Source organism: Passer domesticus, chromosome 3 (assembly GCF_036417665.1).
Source record: "Passer domesticus isolate bPasDom1 chromosome 3, bPasDom1.hap1, whole genome shotgun sequence".
Lineage (NCBI taxonomy): Eukaryota > Metazoa > Chordata > Aves > Passeriformes > Passeridae > Passer > Passer domesticus.
In genome coordinates this window covers 30450207-30474534 of record NC_087476.1, presented here as the reverse complement: position 1 = coordinate 30474534, position 24328 = coordinate 30450207, and the positions used below count along the sequence as shown (strand labels likewise).

Genomic DNA, 24328 nt, shown 5'->3' with positions numbered 1-24328 from the left:
TGCACATACCCAAGGCACCATCAGCCTAAAGCCAACTAATGGCATGAATCATAAAATGAAACCAACACAAAAGCAGCCACTCCAGGGGCACTGCTCAGGGTTAACCATTGCTATTAAAGCTGATGTGGAAAGGCTCATGTGAATCAAAGGACAAACAGCTCAAATGACCCAAGCTTGACTGCACATAGCCATGCATATACTCAGTTAAACTGTACCAAATATAGAGAGGATGCAAATCTCTATCAAGAAAATAGATATTGGGGGGGTGTGTGCATGTATGACAAACACAAAGATGTGTAGGTCAACACTGAAGGAAGCTTTTTTCAGTATCAAGAAAGCTGAATTCACCAGTTTTTCTTTCTCTGCGTGACATTCAGGAGTAATGTTATTTTCCCTGTTGGTTTTTTTCCCCTCTAAAGCACGAGGTACTGAAGTACCTGTGGTGTCGCTGCTCTTCACGCAAAAAATGCTAAATCATTGATAAGAAACAGATCGCTCACTGCTCCTTTCAAAAGTAGATAACAGCAACAGGCAATAGCAAAAGAAAGGAAATGCAGGAGGAGAATCTGAAAAGCTAAATGGGACAGTGCAAGGTCAGGACTAGCAAAAAAAAAAGCAGATAAAATTTTAAAGATATAGTAAACTGAAATGAAGATAAAGCAAGTGAGAAATACTCTGAGGTCTGAGCCATGGCTAAAACTATTTTGCTACATTTCTTTAATCTAAAACTAACAAGTACTGCCGGTAATAATATTAGCATAATGTACTTAAACTAAAAGTTTATGGATTGCACTTCATCTTTATCAACTGCAGTAATTAAATGAAAAATCAATTAAAATAATTTTTCAGTCTTTTTGAAAGCATTAAGAACAACTGCTGGGGATGTGACAGTTTCTTTGAAAGAGGAAACATAATTAGATAATTAAAAATGCAGAAGCAGTGCACCGTAGTACATTTTTCATGTACAGATGTTCTGAAGGGATTAAAGACTCCATCCCCCTCCCTCTGTGACAGATACATAAAGCAGTTTATAATGATGGATTTTCAAAAATCATTATCTTTAGATAATGAATAATTAGAACATTAATTACTCTGGTTTCACCTTGGTGTTGTATATAAATGACCTCAGAACCAGAAGTTTCCATCTGTAATAGACTCTTTGGGGGCAAAGAGGATACAGTCTATTTTTTAAGCAGCTTATCTAAAATGTTTTCATTTATATTGCCGTCATGCTAATAATTTGGAGGCTACTGCCCTCTATTTCCCCCTGAAAAAAGCAAAAGTTTTGGCTCAGGTTACATCAGAGTGCCTGTCCTTGCCCCAAGACAGATGACCTGAGCAGCAATATTAACTAATCACAGTACATGCTCAATGTGTTTCTCTCTAATGAAACTGGGAAGTGCACAGTTAAGGAAACTTCTTTGGAGTTTGGTTTTTAGCTGCGGTGACTTGGATAATCAGAAACAAAGTAGGACTGGCAATTGACTTCAAGTGTTGCAGTGGATGCTTGCACTGTGATTTTAGATAATAATTGCCTTGCCTGTTACCTATATCCCTTCTGTTTGTCAAATGTGAAAAAATTAGGTAGAAATTTTTCATGCCTGGCTTCTGCCATGGTCAAATTTCTTCTTTAATCTATTCTAAGTTCCAGCTGACATACCATGGCAGATTGCCTGACCCTTTTGAAGGAAATTACAAGAAAAACACTCCAAAACCAAAAACAAAACCAGAAAAACACCCCAAAGCCAACAACAAAACCAAAATTACCAATTCACTTCACTTTGAGAAGTGGCTAATGCGTGACTGAAAGATTCCAATGAGGTGATCCTTCTATTTGGCACAAATAGAGTACCTGCCAGTTCCTTAGAGTACCTGTCAATTTGGTAAAACAACTTCTTAAAGTGATACCTCTCATGTTAAAAGATTTCAAAGAGATCAACTGTTTAGATAGAGGAAACATTTTTGTTACAAAGTGACATTGCACTCACTCTCAGGCCCTATTGCTAAATAGGTCGTACATTTCCTGAGTATTACTAATTTGTCTCCAGGTCAGAGGCAGAAAATCAGCACCTCCCAGGAATTGCACCTCTTGTCTGCTCTGCATTTGGGAGAAATTAGATGGACTGTCCAGGATGCAGGGAAGCTGCAATTGTTGGCCATCAGGCATGACTCAAGACAAAGTCACCTAACTGAAGTACAGAGAGTATAATGGACAATAATCCCTGGAAGGAAAGAGTTCATGGCAATACTGAAGTAGAAAGAGAATAAGAAAACTGAGGAATAAATTATTTTTATCACTCTTTCCAAAAACCGTTGCTAAAAAATGTGTGTGGAAACTGAACAAAAAAAGTCTTTTCAATGTCCTATCACAACTATTTACTATATTATGACCCCCTCAAAGGATGGCCAGTTTATTATTTGTAGCCAGAAAATGCTCACTATCCTCTGTGCTTTTGAAGAGAAAGCTTTTTCATGTGCCATCATTCCATTTTGCATGGTGAATTCAGCAACCTTGCAACCATGCTATCTCTTACTCTGTCATTGGGTTAAACAAACCAAAACCCTAAAGAATCATGTGTGTGAGTTTTGCTCCAAACTTCCCTCATGAAGGGAACGTTGAATCCACAGCATCAAGACACAATGAAGTCCCATGCAACATATGGGACTTCAGGCAGCATATGACCACCAACAGAGACATGTCTGAAATGACTTGTCACTAATCACATAAAAACTATGGGGCAAAGAGTGATTTCTCAGAGCAGTAATAAACTAGGCAAGAGGGAAGACCATTTTTTATCTTTCTACATTTCCTGCCTCATTCTCTAAAGAAGTTTATAGAAGGCTTTATCCCTATGGCTTCACCTCAAAATCTTGATCAGGCTTTTTGCAATGCAAATACCTTTTTTTTCCAAAAAGGAACATTATTACCATCCTGAAGTTTTAAAAAACCCCTCCTCATTTATCAGTTTTGATGACAGCTACAACACATTTGTCCACATCTGTGAAGCTCTTAGTCCTTGCTAACCCTGCTAGGCAATTTGCAATAACTCCAAATTTCATTTTGCATTGTAATAAAACTGTATTATCTTTCAAGGCCTGCATTGTTTGTTCTTATATCCATGTTTCTTTATTTTAATTGTTGTATTTTAAGCAAAATAGCAGTAATACTATTGCTACTCAACACAGTTACATAAAGACTGACAAGTTTTCCATCAGCTCGAGCTTTTGGTGTACTTAAAAACTAGACAAGGAGTTTAAAGTTTTGTCTGAAATGCCTCTCTGTGTTGGCAAAGATCATTTACTCCTCTAGGAGGAAACTGAATTAAGGAATCAGTTTGTTAAGCACACACAGAAGTCTCCCCTCCCTGTTTTTAAATAAAGATATGAACTATTGTTCTTTTTAAACCTAGATTTAAAATGTTACCCTTATGTCAATGTGTTCCACAGCATGTTATTAATAACCATTAAAAGTGTATTAATTATTGAAAAAATGTATCACTATCTTGAGTGTAGACTTGTTATAGAGCTTAATGGTTTTTTCACTTTCCTGTGAAATTCACATTGTTTTGGCTTATAAATTTCCAAAAATCCAGAAGAAAAAAGACTGTTATTTGTACATTTTAATACAAAAGAAATATTGTATTGTAAATATACTAATTACTTTAATTAGTGTAGACTAGTTCTAGTATGTATATTTCTTTCTTAGAAAAGAGGAATTCCAATTTACATAGAAGAGGTAGGATTTCACACTTATGAGAAATATAGCCTAATCATCTTAAAAAATCTTGCACATTAAAATTGCACGATCTACAATTTGTCACAAGAAAGAAATACCCAGGTCAATAAATACTCTTAAGTTAAGTTAAATTTGCAGAGACATAATTTTAAAAATAAATTGTGAACTTAGTATTTTGACCATTAAAAATGGAAACTTCAGAAAAGAACAGCATTATGTCCCCAAAGCCATGCCAGTTCACATTAAGAAAAGAAACTAATAACCTCTCAAAGAGCACCATTGCACTGGAGCTTTGACAGCTGATTAAAAACAAATCATATTGAAGCATTGATTCTGGTGACCCATAGCCCAGTTAATAAACTGCAACTGCAGCCATCTATAAATTTGCAAGACCTTAGCTATGCAGGCTTTGAAGCAGGTATAATATGGAAGATAAATGGCAAATGAGAACTTGGATCAAGATTCTTTAGAAATGTGACAACTGAAAAGGTTGATCTGATTCATAAGTGAATATATATGCAGCAGAATTCTGCATATATATTCACTTATATATTCACTTATAATTTCTGCTGCTACTGCAGGTATGTAATTTGACTCTGTGGTGCTTTAGGCCTGAGAAATATGGAACAGACCTTCCACAGTGATGCTTTGAAATGCTGCACATGGCAGAAGCTAAGCAGAAACCCAGGAAACACCCCTTTGAAAATGCCATTTGAGGGCCAGCTTTCAACATGATGCAGACTGATGCCACACTGTGGAGATTTGTAGGATCTAGCTCTTCATATATTGCTAACACCTACTTCTAAGCAAGAGACCCAGCTGCCAGAGCACTGTGATCATGGTTACCTGATGCACACAGCTGGGCATGCAGGAGGCATGAAGGGGATTTAGTTTCTTTAAACCTGCTTGGCACTGCCACGGCACATACAGCACACAAGGTGATCTATATGCCTTCTACTGGGACACCCTGAAGGCTCTCAGAGTCCAAGAATGAGGAACCACCTTGACCCCAAGTACATGATGTCTCCTTTGCCAGACAAGGATGTGGGCTGATAACACCTTGAATAATTAAAATAGTATTTATTTTTATACAGAATACCAGTAATGACAGCTATAAACTCTAGGAATTTTACCTAGCATACACAAACAGATCCCTCTCATGCTAGGCTCCAGAACTGCACATTCCACTGCAAATTTATATAGCTCAATCCTTTCTTTATATAACGTGAACTTACACTGGTTTGTTAAGAAATATGGGATCAAACTTAGGCAGGGTACAAAATATTTGTTATACTCCACACATTTTCAGGATCTTCTCCCAGGTTTAGACAATGAGTGTGGCATAGTGAATATCCTCCACAAAGCCGGTTTGAAATTACTTGTGAATTTGTTTCTATTTTCCAGGAGATTTACTTTTATTGATGAATAAGCTTTAGTGTTCTGTTGTTGCCTCCACTAATTCTGTTTGCAATATTTATATCAATAATTAAAATATTTTACATTTCATTTTTTTTCATGAATAAAGTATCTTGACTATACCCTTAGTCACTGTAGCACAAATTCAATATAAAGATTTTAATTACTTTTGTAATTAAAATGAAATGAATGTGTTTCTTTATTTCAACACAGACCTCAGACTCATTAAATGCATGAAAAACCTTGGTGTGTTGTTTTCCTTCACTGTTATGACATGAAGTAAAACTTTGCTCAGCTGGCTCTGTGGTGCAGTAATGCTGCACTTTAGTGAATCAGTGTGCTGAGAAGGGTAGCTGCAGACCTGGTCTAAAGAGAGGGTGGGAGAAGGAGTGAACAACTGCATTGCACCAGTCACATCACATACATTTATGATGTAACAAGCAGCATGATTGGGAGTCCTGAGAAGAGGTCCGAAGACCCTTCAGACTCTTTCCAGCCCCTCATCACTATAAAGTGTATCAAACTAGCTCCAATGTACTACGTGGGAGGATGGAAAACCAATGGGAGAAAATCTATCTCCAATTCAGAGAGTGATCAGTTAAATCATCTTGTGAGATCTGCAGCTCAATGCTTCTGTTTGTCCTCAGTGAGATGGCAAACCTCCAGTCATTTCACCTGGCTCCAAACTAAAGACACTGAGCATTTTGTGCAAGAGAACAGCATAATAAGTAGCATGAAATGAAAATCTGAAAAAGAGTCACAGAACAGGTGAGGCTGGAGGACCCTTTTGGGGATTGCAAGGTCAGAGTCTCCTGCATACTGCAGGTGTGATAAGAGCAGGTTGCTCAGGGTCACATCTGCTTGGGGTTTGGATATCCCCAGATACTGGGACTGTGCACAATCTCTCTACCACCTGCTCCAGTGTTTAATAAATTTTTGCAGAGAAAGGTTTTTCTTGTGTTTTAGTGCGATTTGCCTTTTTCAGTTCGTGCTCATCCTCTCACTGAGAAGAGTCTGGCCTTTTTTCTCCAGTCCCTCTCTGCAGGCATTTGTGCACATTGATAAGACCTCCCTTGAGACTTCTCTACTGCAGGGTGGACACTCAGCTCTCTTGGCCTCTCCTTGTATGACAGACACTCCAACCCCTTCACCATCTTGATGGCCCCTCTGGGACATGCTCCATGTCCCTTGTATCGGGGAGCCAGCACTGGACTTAGAACTGCAGAGGTGTCTCACTAGAGCTACTCATCTCTACTGAGTGGGAAGGATCAGGTTCCTCAGCCTGCTGGCAACACTCTTCCTAATGCAGCCCAGGATGGTGCTGGTCTTCTTTAATGCAAGGAAGCATTGTTGACTCAGGTTCATCTCAGCATCCACAAGGGTTTTTCTTGAAAAGCTGCTTTCCAGCTGCAAAGCTGTGCTCTAGCTGTGCATCCCCAGTGTGCAATGGCACATGGGGTTACTGCTCCCCAGGAACAGGATTTTCCATTTCCTTTGTTGAACCTAATGAGGTTTTCTCCATCGTTGAGGTCCTTCTGAATAGTGTCACATCCCCCTATTATATTAACAATTCCTATCAGTTTTCTGTTGTCTGTAAACCTGCTGAGGATGCATTCCACTCCATCATTCCAAACACTAATGAAGATGTTAAACAGTATTGCCTTAATATTGACCCCAAGCATACACCACAAACTATTTGCCTCCAGGTGGACTTTGTGTCACAGATCACAATGCCCTGAGCCTGGTATTCAGCCAGTTTCCAATCTGCCTCACTTCTTACTTACCTAGGCTGTACTTCCTTAGTTTGGCTATCAGGGTATTTTAGAAAAGTGTGTTGAACTTAGCAGAGACAAGATAGAGAACATCTGATATTCTTCTCTCACCCATCAAGCTAGCCAACTAATGAAACAAGGCCATCAGGCTGGTCAGGCTTGATTTGCCCTTTGTAATTTAATGCTGACTATCCACAATCACTCCCTTGTTCTACACTTATGTTGGAAATAGTTTCCAGAATTATTTGTTCCATCACATACCCAGAGGTGGAGCTAACGCTGACAGGCCTAAAGCTTCCAAGATCCCTTTCCCTTTTTGAAGATAGTAGTGATGATTTTTCTTCCAGTTTTCAAGAACATCCCCTGGGTGCCATGTTACAAAGATTATTGACTGGCTTTGCAATGCCATCAGTCAAAACCAGCTCATTTAGTATTCATGGGTACACCTCACCACATGTCAATAAGTTTTACATGTCCAGTTTATTTAAACGTTCCTTTATCTGATCATTCTCTGCTGAGTCCTTGCTCCAGACTTTCCCTTTGGTCATCAGTGTACTACAGAAACCTCCTGGATTACTTGTGCCCTACTGCACTGCTCAACCAGCAGATACCAGGATGATTTACGTTCTCCATGAAAACCAGAACTTGTAACTGGAAGAAAGCTTCATCTAATTCTTCCTGATCAAGAAGTCCATAGCAGACACCCACAATATCATGACATTGGTGGGGCCTCTAATCCTGACCTATAAACTCTCAGCTGGTTCATCACCCATCTCCAGGCAGAGCTCCCTTCATATTCTTCTCTCTTACAGAAATGGCTTGCTATCTTGCCCTGTGCTTCCATGGTTTGCAGCACTCCAGTGATATGAGCTATCCCACCACTTCTCTGTAATCATGATGAGACCATAGCCCTGCAGCTGCACAAGAAACCTCTAATTCCTTTTGCTTGTTCCCCATGCTTTAGAGCACAGGCCATCCCAGAAAAAGTATGAGAGCCTTCCCTAAATGCTCTTCTCTCAACCACATCCTTATTCATGCGCATAACTCTGGGTGGCTCCTCCCTGCCCTGTTTTGTTGTTTATGAGGTCCTGGCTGTCTCCATCTCTGCACCCATTGCCTATCAACCCATTAACCACTTCCTCATTTCATCACAATCATAATTTCTCTATTCCATCATTCCTGTTTTAAAGCTCAAGTGTACTGGAGTCAAGTGTCAGTGTACTGAAAGAACAACTGCTACACAGAAGTTGTATATTCTGTTCTGGAAATCAGGGAAGAAAATGTTTGTCAGGTAGAGTCTGACAGTACAAACTTCAGTGACATACAGAGAACACAAATCCCAAAAACCATATATGAGTTTGTGACACAAGCCATTCAGTGGCATGGCATAACATGTGAAATAAATTAGAACTGGTTTAAATCCACTATTACAGCTCATTACATTATCCTCTTTCCTTGATAAGCTCATATAAAATATTTTAATTATACTTAAGCATTCAATTTAAAAAAGCGTGTAAAAACAGATTAAAATTTGGCACAGACATAATGATATTATATCACACATTGATCAAGATAAAAAACATAATTCATAATAAGATGTGGCTTTCAAATTTAAAATTACAGATAACAGTAATATTCCTAATGCAGGGGCAATTTGTTTGAAATCCAGATACAGTGAGGCACATTCACCTTAAAAAAGAGTTATTTAGTCTTTCATAAATTTAGCAGATTTTATTAAATCAGATTTAAGTTAAACACCTTATGGTTGCTTGTTATTCCTCCAAAACAGAAGCCTCTACCTCACCTTTACCATGCAGTACAACTCCCTACTTAAAAGCACCAAGAAGTCCGGGTATCTTTGCATAAACAGGCTACAAATGAAAAGTGATGCAATGACAGAACCAGGCATAATTTTTTACTGTGTCAGCAAATGTCCTTTTTTGTCTGATCAAGTTCATATGGTGCTGATTAATTATCATGGGTTCTTACTTCTCAATAATTTGCATTAAACCACATTGAAAACATTTCCTTCACTTCATTTAGGATGTGAGAAATGTTTCAGAGCCATACAAGTGACGTCTCCAACACATGCAGGCACAGAGTACTGTGTGACTGTATCACAAATCCATAAAGAGCATGATCAATAAAATCAAATCTCCATAAAGAAGGACTGATAATTTGACTTCATTCATTAAATAAACACCAACTCCATATTCACAAATCTGATTCTGATTAAAACCAGAAGTCCCAGAACTTTTTGTTCACACACCAAAAATTCCTGGTATTTTTTCCTGCATTTCCAACTAGAGAGCAGAGCAGTTAACCAGACTTCCCAGAATGGTAACAAGAAAGATGCTTTGAATATTTTCATATACAGAGTAGCTTATCTATGCAAAGCCATTTGTTATAACACATACCTGAAAATGCTAAACAAATTAGAAAGCAAGAAGCTATTTTATATACTTATATTTAGAATTGCATCAATCACTTCAGGTTACTAATCTGAACCCCAGACTACTCTTCAAGGTAAGGATACTTGTTGAATGACTTAATTTAGTGAAATAGCTAGAACTGAGCTACCTCCTTTGACTTTCTATATGCTTAATAGGTTCATCTCTAAAACATATCTGGAGAGCAAAAGTAAGAGCATAGAAAAGGCAGTTCAACAAACTTTGTCCTTAAACATAATATTATGCTCACACAGTTGCCATGGCCACTGGCCTGACACACTTCCAAATGAAGATGATGCTGGATAGGTGATTTCAGAATGACAAAAACAGGTAGACAAAAAGTGCTACCCTTCCTGCTCAGCCATCCCACCCTATCCTATCCCATCCTATTTGATATAAGTTAATTGGGTTCTTTGGAGGCAAAAATAAAATTAGCATTTCAAATTACTAATCTAACTTGAATTTAAAACTTCTAATTCCTTGACCTCAAAGAAACTTTAGTAATTGAGAGAAAGAATCCTTTTAATCTTAAATGCCAAAAATTAAAGCAACCAATCTAAACAAGTCGTCTAGGGTTTCTTCAACAATTAATACTAGAAAAGGATGATTCCCCTGCCTTTGATACCTGTCTAAAGATGAGGTGAACAATCCAAGATAATAGGTGTTTTCTTCCTTTTAATGGAGGCTTAGGGAAGCTAAAAAAATAATTTAATAAAAACCTACTTTTTAGGTGAATTCCACTGCAGATACATAGCTTTTAAGGCTGGAGTTACACAGCATGAATTTCAAGATGAAAAAAATTGTTCCTAAAGCAATCAACCCTTTCCCCAATCTTTCAATTTCTTCTTCATATTTTTACTGAAGGAACTGCATTGTATGTTATTACTACATATTTTGTTCACTATGGAAGTACTACCTGAATTTAGAGAAGATTAAAGCAAGCAACCAAAAAGTGTCTAATTTCTGAGGTATTGATCCTGTGGACAGTAGCAGGAAGGAAAGGCATCTGAACTCAAATTACATCTCACTTTACTGGTCTAGAGTGAAGCTAAACTGGAATTCCCACTGCAGACACTTGGCTTTTGTATTAGGTCACCCAATCCTGCACCCAAAGTGCTCTGCTACTCCTAAGAATGGAAGAAGTTGAGGATTTGAGCCCAGGTTTCACCCTTGCCAGGCTCACACAAGGTCACTGGTTCTCCCAGTCCTGATATTTATGATCAGATATTCGGAACTCAAGGAAAATTTCTGATAAAATCTGTTACACATATCCGTGGGAAAAAATCCTATTTTTGTTGAACCTGACACTGTGAGAGGGTCTAGTTGAGAAAAATTCTGTGTCTATGAAATAAGGTATTTTGGTATGACAAAAAGTAAGAGTCAAATACTGAAAAGCTAGGACATGAAATGCAGCATTTAAAGACATGAATTGAAATTACTTTAAATATATTTATGTTTCCACTGCAGTGTTCTGCTGGATCGTGGATTACTGCAGCCGTCAGGTTATAGCTCCACCAAGCTGAAATATGACTTTAAACATGATTGTTACCACATTCCTTGAAAAGAAAATGAGGTGCATCTAGCTCAAACATAGAGGCCAGTTTCTGAGTTTTCCTAACAACCCCTCGTTTTGCATAAACATACCAAAATCCTGCAGCTGATCTTCTCAGACACTGAATCTGTCTAGAAGTGTTTTGAGTGGCAAATGATGCCTTCCAGACTTATATTAGACAGATTTCCTGGTAGGGATAATTTTGTTTTTTACAGTTCATAATTCTTCTTGTGTTTTACAATACCTAAAGTCAATTTTTTGACAGTTCAGGAACTGGCAAATGTAATCAAGGACTACCAAGCTAATCCTAGAGCCGTTGCAGTTGCTGAGAGATTTGTCATCAAGTTAAATGAAAACAAAAACCAATGTGTACATCGAAAAAAGCCCTAACCCCAGAATAGAGCAGTATCAAGGATGAAAGATGTATTTCACTATTGATAATGGAAATGAATTAAACTACTTTTGAACAAGAAATATCAAAATTACTACATGAATAATAGTTTAAAATCTAGTAATTTGTCATACACATGAAAACAGCAAAATAAAGGCATGTAGGTAGGGAAAAATATATTGAGGAAAAAAACCCAAGCTTTTATGAAAATCTGCTTAACTAAAAAATCTAGTAATATTTCTGCTGTAATATCTTACTGACATACTGATTACTCTGATTCTTAGCCAACAATGAGAGGACAGCCTGTGTTCAGATTCAAGTGGGATAAATACATTAATCTCTCATCTTCTCATGGGAAGTTTGCTTTCTGTTCAGGATGCACAACTGCAAAAATATTGTCATCTTAGGCCAGTCATGGAAGACAGTTTATATGTGCATAACATTTTTCACAAATTCTCATGTTCCGGTCATCCAGTTTCAAGAATTTCTGGTTGTGTTTTGGCACTCAGTGAAAGAGGGAGTGGGATGCAATGGAAGCTGCATGGAGAACTCACCTGATCCTGCCCCGAGGGCGCTCGGATTGCTCTGACATAAAACTTGTGCTGCTGAGGCGAGAGGCACTGCTGGTTCGGGAAATGGCTGACACGTCACTGACATCACTGTCTGATGATTTGGCAGAGACGTTATCACAACTTCTGTACTGATCTGTTTGTATATTATACTAGAGATCAAGAAAAGAAAGGGTGAGCAGTCTCATCAAAACAGAAGGCATTCATTGATGCAACACATGACCTAAGTATGACAATTCTCTTTAACTGCTTTTAGATATAACAAAATTGTATGAGATTCAAAGATATGCCTACATTAAATAATGGCTTTATGTCTAGTGCAGAAATGAAATGTTATTTATGGACTAAAGAAAATACTTGGAATAAAATAACACACTGGAAATTAAATAGGCTGTTGGTTCTTCAGCACATTAGAACTACAATAATGAAATATTTATATGAAATATTTATGCAGCAGACAGACATCTCAAGTACATGCATACCATCTATTTGGCTACAGACTATTTTTTAAATTTTTAAAATATTAAAAATATATGCTGTGAAATACCTGCACATAGAACTGCATATGAGCCATTAAATGTAATGCTACATGAAGGTATTAGGGACTGATATCAGTTCCTAAGCTCTATTAAAAAAACCCCAAAATTACATTTTCTATGTCAAAATTTCTCTTTGTAATGTGATACTAGAGGACTAGTTAGGCAGAATGCTAACTCAGTAAATACAGTCTTTTTTTCCAGGCAATTCCCTGATCTAGTTGCTTTCACATCTGCACATTCCTAAGAGCTAGAAGGAGGAATATGTGGACAGACATAGAAGATACTTCACTTTTCAAATCAACTGTGACACCATCAGTCAGACAGGTACAAAAGGAGGCTTCAACCCTAGCAACGTCACTCTTACCTAAATCTTCACTCATACATATATGAGGACCAAATAGTTTTCAGGCTCACAAAACTAAAACTCACTGTCATTAGAGGAAGGTACTCTTGGCTGGAAAGCAACTAAACCAGTGACATACTTCCCAGGGTATATTATGGGAAAACTATTAACACATAGAGCACTAGGCAGTTTTTGACATGACACTCTAGGGAGTTCATTTTTTAGATCTGTGCTCTGTAAAATTACAAGTAATAAAAATTTATTTGTGAGTAATACACAAATCTGTGAATATACAAACTCCAACTAGGCACTGGATTGCTGGCTGAATCACTCAGCAGATGCCATGACTTAATTTCAAAAACATGGCAAACACAATCTTGACTTTGTACAGATGAATGTATCAGGTCTCCTTTCCTTAAGCCAGGTTTATCTTCTCTTGCTCCAGCGCCTTTCAGCAGCTATGCTTGTGCACACTCAGAAACCTCTTGGTAAAGCATTGAAGATAAAATGAGGAAGTCAATAGGAGTAGAGAAGGGGAAGAAATAAAGCAATTCTAAGCACCAATTGTAAATGCAGACATCTAAAGGACAAATGGAGGTTATATAAATTTAATGTCTCACTGTGTTTTTCAGGTGTGCATAGGAACACTGCTTAGCAGAAACTCTAAGCAGTACCCAGTGAAGGCTTTGCAGTGGCTGAGTAAAAACATCTGCAGGAGACAAGGCTGTGACTTTAAGAAAATGGGTTACAGAAAGGACTCAAGTACCACGATGTTCAAAATGTTTTCAACTACAGCAGGAATTTATCGGGAGGTTCTCTTTACAAGTGACTTGTGACTTTACTGAGTATAAATGCCCAGTTGGGTGAGACTATGCTGATATGTTTATTCAAATCACCTTTTGTTAATGGCTTGCAGAGTCTGTTAAACAATTTTGCTAATTCTATCCTTCAGACTGCAAGATAAAATGGTAACTTCAAAATTGAAACACAAAGTATACTAATTCTTATCAGACATCTTTCATAATAAGATATCATGTTTTCCTTCTAAGTCTAAAAAAATATTCAAAGAAAGAATACAAGTTTGAAAACTTTTTACTTAGGCTAGGTATAAACATACAGAGGCTAGAAAACCAAATAGTTAATTCTCTCCATCATAAGTTAAACTGCCCCAAGTCCTGAATCAGACTTGATGTTTTATGCGAAATTCCTAAAGAATTCCTAAAGAATCCTTCCAGCTACTCTAAATGAGACATATAAAAATATGAAAACCATCTGAACACGTGGAATGATCTGGCCTTCCATTAAGCTAAACAGATTTGCAATCTGCAAAATCATCCCATTAGATATTAAATTCCTGTTGATTTCAGTGAAATAAGGATTTCACCCATCCCATATATTGAGATTATATCTACAAATTATTCCTTTGAAGGTTTCCAAAATTCTTTGTTTAAAATATAACCAAGCAATCTCTCAAATGCATGGGGTTTCTTAGATTTAAGTAACAGACTGTTCCAGAAATACCTCCATGCTTTTTTTTGTATTAGCTGAAGACGATCTGACTTCTTCCCTCTGCCACTATAATGTCCAATTACTTCTCTTCCTCACCAAATAGTCCATATTCTCTTTGTGGCCTTTGGTTTGAGAGTGTACACAGTGAACCTGCAGTGATAGAAGACTTAGGTGGTCCCTGAGCAACCATGACAGGCTGCTGGAAAAGGCAGACTCCCCCACCAGGGAACCACCAAAGCCAGATGCAGTGACTTCTGGAAGCTGTACTGCTGGAAGCACTTCTTCTACTTATTGAGGGAGGTTTTGGCTGCTGGCCTTTGTTCCAAGCCACACCTGAACCTAGCTGTGAGCACTCAACTTATGATTCCACAGGTGGACTGGGTATGTCATGAAAAAGACGCCCCGTTTCACTTGCACTGAATTTGTTCCACCTTTCATGGGGTAGCTAGGTGGGCTGGGGAAGATGGGGAGAGGGGAGAGAGGGAAAGCATCAAGCATGGTTGTACAGCTTACTGGTTAGAATACTGGGAGAGAAGTTAGACGTCCTGGTTTGTGTATCAGTGGCTTTTTACAGACTCAGCCTCATCAATTTACTGTTCAGTATCAATATGAAACCATTTACTGGTGCAGGGGTCTTCAGCCCTTCAGGGTATCATCCTGTAAGTGTGGGCTATGTAGATACCCTCACTCTGTTTTGCTCTCTATAGTCAAGCAGTCTGAAAAATTGAATTGTTTTGTAGATACCAGACTGGCCTAAAAGACAGTTTTTCATATTTTGGTAAACAGAGAATTTTACAGTGAGACAGGACATAAAGAAAAAACTAAATCCGTTTCTTCTACTTGCCTTGTATTGCAATCACACATCTACTGCAAAAAAAATGGAGTATCTCTTCCTGAATGAGATTTTCATGGCAAGGCTGAGCTTTTCCTATCCCTTTATACTGTATGCCATGGCTGTGATTCCCAAGAAACTGAAAACCTTTCCCTTCACAGAAATAGAGAATAGCATAAAAAGTAGTGATGCTGAAAATTGATGCTGAGTGCTACAGAGTTTACATTTTACTATCACTACTTCTGTATTTAGCTTTTTCTTCTTATACCTGCTGCTTCTAATTAATTCACTGACTTCTACAGGAGGCATACAAGTTGTCCTACTGATTTCCTACCTGCCTCTGATACAATCTGATAATCAGTCATCTCAGCTAACAGATGAACAAAATGAAGGCAATTTTGAAGTTACCCTTTTTTCCCTTCAAATAAAGAGAGAAATAAATAGTACTATTCCACACAGCAGTGCTCATTAAAATGAGAATATTTTACTGCTGCAATACACCTAAACGTATAATTCAGAAGAAAAATAACATGGGCTAAGATCCTCTTATATGGTAGCTGCAATGAAGTAATGCCTGCAGGTTTCCAACGGGGCTCAAAAATAATATGATAAAGTTCTACTGCAAAGCAAAAAACTGCTGTTCTTTGAAACTGCACATATATTTGCAATAAGTTTCCCTGAGGTGTTATATTTAAACATTTCATAATTTTGAAGCTTCAAAATGAAGTATATTTTCATTGCAACCAGTTCTCTTTGAACTCTATATCTTAAAGCTTATGTAATATTTCTTTTCCAAGGTGCACTGTTCATTGCATTAGAAGAGTCACTGAAGTTGGCAGCAACTTCAATAGCAATTACTAAAGAGTAGGTCTGTTTTTTAAAACATTAATAACAGCTAGTTTCAAATGCCAAAAATAACTGTGCTTTCCTTGCCTGCATTACAAAAGCAGACATCTATAAACAGCTGGAATGCAGTTCTTCCATTCACTTTACCACCTGTGGAGCTGTTGCTTCTTGCTCACCAGCAAAAGGAGAAGAAAGGGGTATGATGAACTGCAGATGTGTTAACATCAATGGAAAGAGCATAGACACAAATCAAAAGAGTGTACTTCACAAATTATTTTAGAGCTCCTTCATGACTAACAATGTTAGCAATTTTACTGATTATAAGGCACATCTTAGAAGTCATTTAACAGTTCATTATAATTGGATTATCTTTCATATTAGAAAGTATTTCTAATATGGAAGTATTCATATTCCTAGATTTAACTTCCAAAACCATGAAGAATACAAGGGTTCAGAGCTTTGAAAATTAAATGAGTGTGCTGTCCTTTGACTGCAAAAAAAGCCCCAGGTGACTAACCTTGACAGATATATACCTCATTATGTGCTTAAAATGAGGAAATGAAATGAGAAAATAAAATGGGTTTAAAATGAGGTCATTAACATGAGGAAAGGGAAATACAGACCAGATGCACAGATTCATCCAGGGACTACACAAGTCTTGAGATCGCAGCTATCTTTTGAGGCAGTCTGATGAGGAATTTTGTCAGAAAACACTGAATCCTGCACAAAGCACCTTCAGTTTTATGATTGCTCACATGGAGTTGCTCAGAATGCTGCTGGCATTCACAGCCCAGCAGTTGGCACCTTAGGGTGTTCAGGACTCATCACTGACTCCCACCAGCTTTTGTCTTAGGAGCAGCTCATGCCGTGGTCCAGAGGCAACTAAGCACCAGTGATTCTAAAAACCCTTCCTACAATTGTATCCAACTCCTATGAACACAGCTCAGCTCCCAAACAGGGAACAGTAAAAATGAGCAAGTCAAATCATGAGGAAACTGCAGTGAAGCTCACAGGTCAAATGAATGGAACTCGATAAATTCTGTGAAATCCAGCCAGCACTGGAGTGAGTGACTGTCATCTTAACATGATACATATTAAAGATTTTTTTCTTCAAGGTGGGTGAAGGGGACCAAAAGAAGATGCCACATCTATGTTCAAAAGTATTTTCTATATACACCCTTGATGCCTTATCCAGCATGATGTAAAACTTAACATAATCAGCCTCCTGTCAGCCCAAGTATCCTACCCAGCCCCTCCTTTAGACATCAGCTGTTAACACATAAGAATTAAGACAGCAACTATTGAGTTAAATCCACAGTGCCACTGAACAAATGCCATGATTACACTTCTATGCTAAATGCTTTTCAATCACATACAGTCTTAAGTCAATACTGCATCTAAATATAGAGTGATATCCTTTTTAAGTACACACTACAGCTCTCTAATCAGTAACTCTCTTGAATAAACAGAACTTCCAAAAAAATGTTAAGCCAGAGCAGCTGCAAGCATGGTGTTTATGTTCTATGTGGGGCACATAGAATAAAAACACTTACTGTATTTTGAATTAAAAGGATAATTGAGTTACACTGTAATTCACCTCTGTGCAAATCCAGAATTATGCCATCAAATGTTTTGATTCTTTCAAGCACTGAAACAGCACAAGTATGTGCACACTAGCCACTACAGCCTCACCAATATATAAGAAAGTAGGCAGACATGTTTAAAGCTCTTCTTTAAATGATTTTGAGAAATCCTCAGAGGTCTAGTGGGTTTGTTTTTTTTAATTTTTATTATGTTTAGCTTATTAGAAGTTAACTGTTTCACATAAATTATGGAGTCTTTTCACTGCACTGGGAGGAAATAAGAATGTGAGCTCTGCGAAAGTCCCCAAACAGAGTGGAAGAGCCATGAAGGTATACAAATGTTGCAGGGCAGACAGTTGCCTATTCAAAATCCATTAATAGATGTTAAAAATGGAAACTTGCATAGTGCATATTTGGAAAATCATTGCTTGCTTACTGTAACTAGAAATTTAAGAAATTGAGTGGGTGAAATTCCAAAACTGTAATGCATCAGAAATTGACAGGAAATTGCAAAGGACCAGTTACAATATCTCTGTTTAAAAAAGGCTTGTTTCAATATAAAAGAAAATTTATTTAACTTTCAGGAATTATTTTGTACATGCATAATTAACCATTGCAAATATAATCCAGTCCTATACTGAAGGAAAATTTTTGAATGGTTTAGAAAATTTTGTATGTAATAAAACAAGCAGATTTGCAAATGCAAAAATATTGGAAGAATCAAACCCATGTGAGTTGATTGCTCTGAAATACAGAATGAACTATTTTCTCAATGTTCTAGAATAGCATAATTTCTCTAATAAATATATTTATTTTTTGGAGCAATGGGAAAACACTGCTATTTAGGAAAGAAATAAGCATTTTGGTTAAAGAGGGAAAAACTCTACTTGCAATGGCTGTTTCTTGAACAGTCAGTTAATACTTATTTTTCACTATTCCAGAATGCCTATTATACCACTTAATATTTTTTATTTTTTAAATTTAAAGTTAATCTTGTTTCTGCAGCTTTCAAATACTTTTCACAAATTTCGGCAGCAGATATTGGGTACAGTCTTCAGTTCTGAGAGGTCTCAGTCATCAGCTTTACCACAACAGCTGATATAACACACTACATTTTCACATGTCCAAATCTTCTTAGTTCTTTTATTGACTCTTTCACCATTTTCTCAGGATAGAGAGGACAGTAGCATAAGGTTTGCTTTGGTAGCATTTTTGAAGTGATGACTGTCACCATAAGTGAAATGAAGCAAAATTCTGAATAGAATAATTTCAGTGTTCTTTTGATTCAGTACTCATCATGATTTCTCTTTTGATTTCCACATGCTTTTAAAACCAAAGGAAGACCCTAAAAACCTCAAGATTCTAAGGATAAGAGAAATTTGTAACATTGCAGGTTGATGTTTTCTAACAACTATTTCAGCATACATTGGTTCTACACTGATCAAACAAGAAAAATATACTGGAGGACCAAAACGATGCTTATCATAAATATTAGAGAATTAGGATTAAAAAAATATGTTTCAGAATGATAAATACAAAAATTTCAATCACTCCGTAACTATATATATATATATATATATATATATATATATATATATATATATATAGTTATATATATATAGTTATATATATAACTATATAATCTAACTCAGAAACCTGGCCTTTGTCTCTGAACAAACGTCTCTGGTCATCATGGCAGTAGTCCTCAGATGGCATATTGCCTCTCTCCAATGAAAATTTTATCAACCCTATTTTGACTATTTTTTCTACCTTGTTAAGTGGTTGAGAAGGACCACAAAGACACTGCATCGCATTCTCTTGCCCTGAGAGGACCTCTTTTGAAGGTAGCAGCAAACCCAGCAGCAACTGAGTTGTATTAATTAAACAAATTCCTTCTTCTGATAGAGGATCTCATTGGAAATTTCTACCCCAGCTGCTGAGTTTTTTAATAGCACTGATATCCCGCAATTTGGCCATTCAAAACCTAAGGCTTTGTTTCTCTTGTTTCTCTTCCTTTTGAGAACTATTCATTTAAGTTCTTATTAAAGTTGTCTGCATATTTAACTGCAACAATATCTTGAACCAATCTTTCAAATCTGTTATTTATTAAAATTTAGCCTCCAGATTTCCTATTTAACCATTCCTAAGTAAATTTGTGATTTTGCTTTAGATGAGTACCTTACTTTTACATTATTTTAACCTGTATCTTCAGGAGCATCCAGCTCCCCACAGCTTGATTCATAAGCAGCAGTGCAGATGTGCAAGACATTTTCACCAGTTTGCTTAGAACCCTATACAGTTTAAATTACAAAGTTATGGCCTATCATTCTAGCCTTATCAAGAAAACAAAATCCCCCTTTACAACTTTGTTAACATAATTTTAATATATTACATTATCACAGAAACTCTATGCTTTTATTAGAAAAGGAAATCAAAGTAATCAGTAGGCACTTCAAGAAAGGAAATAATTTATCTCCGACATTATTAGTATGCAAAAACATTATAGAAATATGAGAACATCTGCATGAGATTGGACCTTGTTCTGCTTAGCTTTCTCCACATCAGACATCAACAAGGGCCAATCTCCTCTTTCATGGCCCTACTTTTCCAAACTCCAGGGATTGGAAATCTAACGACTTCATAAGCTAGATGTGATAAGTCTCCTTTTAACAGCTGTTGAAAGATCTTTCTTTCCTGAACTTTTTAATTCTGAAAAGCTTTCCTGAAGATTTTAAGCATATTGGTTTTTCCAGATTCATTTTAGTAGATGTCAAAGACTAACTCTAATACAGATCAGATGGGGGTACAAATGATGCTAAAATGCTATTACTTGAAGACATTTCTGTCAGGATTTAAAATACAGTGTTCTTGAAGGTTACATAATATGTTAAATAAACAAGTCTATGCCTTCAATTTTAAAGCCAAAGTATCATTCCAAGACTACTGACTTTACCTTGGTATATTGCTCACGCTCATGTTCTTGGCTAGAACCAGACCCTGATGTCTGATTATAACGGTGCACTTTCATTTTCATCTGTCTCGTTCGCTCCTCCACTACTAAGCTTGCTGCAAAAACACACAATGAAAATCAATTAAAAATAGAGAAAAGGTTTTGGAAAAAGCAAATGGCTTAGCAACAACTTTAGCTCATTTCTATTTCAACAAAACGAAGAAATGTACAAACATGTAGAACAAGCAGGGTGTAAGCACAGAACAAAGGAACACTAATGTCAAGAAATCAATCACTTTCATTGTGAGAGTCTTTACCTGAAAATGGGCAGACATCCCAATTTCTACACATAATCAAGCTGGTGCAACAGATATGAAAAGACTGAAAAAATTTAGATGGTGGGCTGAATGATACACCTGTTAAATATTCTGGATGCAGGGGATGTAAATCCATGATCATCTAAGCATGTGCTTGTTTAAACATAGAAAATATTACAGTAGCATTCTAATAATTAATGCATGAAACAGGTATTAAAATTTATTTTTAGAGTAATTAACTCCTCCTACTATCTTGAAACATGGCTAAGATTATTTGAGAGGAACAATTTCTCCATGCAACCAGTCATATCAAAACCACAATAATTTTCTAGTAGTTTGTTTTTTATTTAACGACCTCCTTTAAAATCACTATTGTGTTCTGTAATGATCACCTTTACTTCAAATAATTATTTGTTTTTGTGTTTTCAACTTCCATATGGCAGTGTTTCTTTAAAAACAGGTATCTTGCACCTTCAAGGAGTTGTGGTGCTATAAAGAGCATCTTCTTCTACTTGTACAAGTTATGGCAATTCATATTGGCTGTGCCTGCCACAGGCATTTGACCTTGCAATAACAGAGAGAGTGCTGTAAATGACCCTGGGCCAAGGCTTCCTCCAAGTAACTTAACCTATGTGGTAGCAAATAAATTTCAGAGGGATCTATATATTCTGCTATTCTTAAGCTTCATAGTATTTTAAATTCAAAGCAATACAGGTAACATCAATACCATGAAAACTGTCACTTTTTAGCAGTTCTAGAACTAGACCCAAATATTTATCAGCAACTATTCTAAATCACAGGAATTCACTACGTTCATTGTGGTTTAACAGGTTATAATATCTCAGAAAAACTTCTTTTAAGTTGGAATTTTTTATGTGTCACAAATTTAATTTTATTTGAGACAACCTCCACAAAATGTTCTGCTTTTGTGCCAACCATGGATTTATATTACTCTCTACAAAACAACTATTTTGTAAGTCAAAGAGCCCCTCCCCAGACCAGTGACAGGAGAGAGACACCTATATTAAAGCTGCCTGTAATCAACTTGCAATCGCAAAACACAGATAATTTTAAATTACTGGAAAATAAGTACTCTATGTATTTTCAATTAGGAAGTACTAAAGTTCTCATGTGTGGCTTTTATGCTGTTACTTATATACTGTGCCATTATTTACAGATTTATTTTTTTGTGTCTGTGCTTTGCCAGCACAAAGACATAAGGCAAAAAAAAAAAAAAGCACTACACTCAGGGTTGGATATTTTAAACTGTAAGTTACTGCACAAATGACAATTGTGCCTGCACATACCATTTGTAACATGCTCGTGGAAATGACAAAATGTCTGTGTGCTGGTTGGGTATGAAAATATATACAAAGGTATCATTCTGAATTTCTTCCACATTTCTTATTTAAAAATAAGAAAATTAAGTACAACAAACTACATTAAAATTCTGCTACAATTACAAATCTAAGGCATGAAATAAAGTTAGCATTATCTTCAGTCTCCCATATGCAGAGTCCAATCTAGCAAATTCTGCACATGCAGAATGTCACACTGGGCCCAGCAATTATTCCAGATGACTAATTATGCCAGTAAATGTGTACCTTAATTGCAATGAGTCCAGTTCCACCATCAGATATGCAGGCACAGCTCCAATTACTTCAATGGAAGTTGCATGGAGGTATCTGAAGGCAAAATTGAGCACTTTAAGTGAAATTTTTAAAGATGGCCTCTTATTTTAAGGACAGATATGAAAGGATTAAGATAGATCAATTAGGGAATGAAGTAAAAAAATTGGTATCTTAATCCTATCATACGTGCATGAAATAGACTGAGGATATGAAATCAGAGGGAAAAATGAGACCCCTTTAAAAATTTAGCCCTACATGTGTATGGTGCACAGATTAGAGTTACTCTAAACATAACCCTTTCATTGTGTGAATTTTAGGTCCTTTAGCCTGTCAACTGTATGTTATATTAAATAATATATATGATATGTTACCCTATATTACTTATGATACCTGGGAAAGAATATTCTGTTATGTAATTTAATGCTATTTCAGAGGTTACTACTTCAGTCAAGACTGAGTAAATATTCAATCTTAATCATGTAATTCTTGATTTTTGTTATGTTTAAATCCTTAAGCTTAACACATTTATGCTCTGGTTTTCCTTTATATATATATGACTATATCAAAGAATGTGAGAACAATTAATGCACACTGTGAAGTAACCCTATATTGTCTAATGGAGAAATTTGATTTTGTGCATGAAGTATAATGTAACTTAGCACCAATTAGCTGTGAATTTATTTCTAAGCATGCAGTTGCATGAAACTACTCCAGAAAATCTAACTGTGTTCTTTCCAGCTTTATTTATCATGCACATCTGAGCATATGTTGAATGTAGCTCAGTTGTGTGATGGAAAATTTTATCTGCCTGACTAGTGGCGTGGGAAAACCTTTACACATTAATCATGAGAAGCAGAAAAAAGTCTGACACAGGAGCAAAAGCACATTAGCAAAACTGTAACAACCATAGGTAACAACACCATATGATCACATTGCTTTCTTGGAACATGTCTGGTTACCACAGGTAACAAAAACTTGACATAAAAGGTACTTAGCCTGTCTCTTAAAAAAATATGGATCTACTTTCTTTTAGGGCATCACTATTTACAGAGTGCTTTTCCTGGAGGTCTTGAGAGGAAGAACTACACAGTAATTTACAGATCAAAGCACTGTAATCTCAAGACCTTTAAACTCTAGAGTGGCCCTAGAATTAAAAAAATGAAGATATACCATAAGTGTCTCAAAATAGTGATACAAGTACAATCAGTTTCAGTTGTGTCAATGTGTTATTCTCTGGTGTCAGAAGTCACACTTCAAAGAGCTGTAACTCTCATCTCTTCAAGGGCTGATAATTCAGATATGAGATCGATCAGTGTAAAAGCAATTGAGAGAACTCATTGATCAGACTGCTTAAATAAAGGGTACCACTTTGTAGCCAAAGCTTACTACTAATAAACCACGTGAAGGTTAACAACATGATGTACATAAACAATCAAGCCATGCAGGAGAGAAAAAACACACATATGAATGGAATCAAAATGTTGTATTTCAATTCCATTAATCTAAACCCGTCTGACTCCTGTAATCCCAGGTGTACTGGGTCTGGCTGGGATGGAGGCAGTTTTCTTCACAGCTGCCTGTTCTTCTAGTAGAGACTAAGTGTTGATAACACACCAGTGTTTCAGCAGTTGCTGAGCAGTGCTTGTATGGCACCGAGGCCTTCTCTGTTCCTCATGCTGCAGCCCCCTGCCCTGTCCTGGCTTGCCCCTGCCCCCAAGGAGGTGTGAGAAGAAAAAGGTGGGACAGGTGACCCCGACTGACCAGAGGGACCCTTCCATACCATACAGCATCACACTCAGCAATAAAACTGGGGGTAGTCTACTATATGCAATTATGTAGGACACTACTCGAAAGAGGCATGGAATAAACTAAAGAAAATAGCTACAGATCTT

General features: G+C 36.8%; 1 protein-coding gene and 1 long non-coding RNA gene across 52 annotated transcripts in view; one reads left to right on the top strand and one right to left on the bottom strand.

The window, feature by feature from the left end:
- RIMS1 (regulating synaptic membrane exocytosis 1) overlaps positions 1-24328 on the bottom strand; it is a 305873-nt gene that overhangs the window by 46345 nt on the left and 235200 nt on the right. For 39 of the 50 annotated variants that reach the window (XM_064412406.1, XM_064412356.1, XM_064412378.1 and 36 more), the window contains 2 exons: positions 20492-20604; positions 11872-12038 (listed from right to left, as the gene is read on the bottom strand). The exons of the other annotated variants lie outside the window; for them this stretch is intronic. In XM_064412406.1, the coding sequence (XP_064268476.1) occupies positions 11872-12038; positions 20492-20604 (280 nt within the window). The remainder of the gene's footprint in view (positions 1-11871; positions 12039-20491; positions 20605-24328) is intronic. 50 annotated transcript variants of the gene reach the window in all.
- Positions 8080-13841, top strand: LOC135296261 (uncharacterized). Of its 2 annotated transcripts, XR_010358331.1 has the most exons (4): positions 8080-8215; positions 12043-12113; positions 12627-12749; positions 13401-13841. It is a non-coding gene; the product is annotated as an uncharacterized LOC135296261 (long non-coding RNA). The 2 variants fall into 2 exon arrangements; XR_010358330.1 differs by lacking the exons at positions 12043-12113; positions 12627-12749; positions 13401-13841 and adding an exon at positions 8968-9091.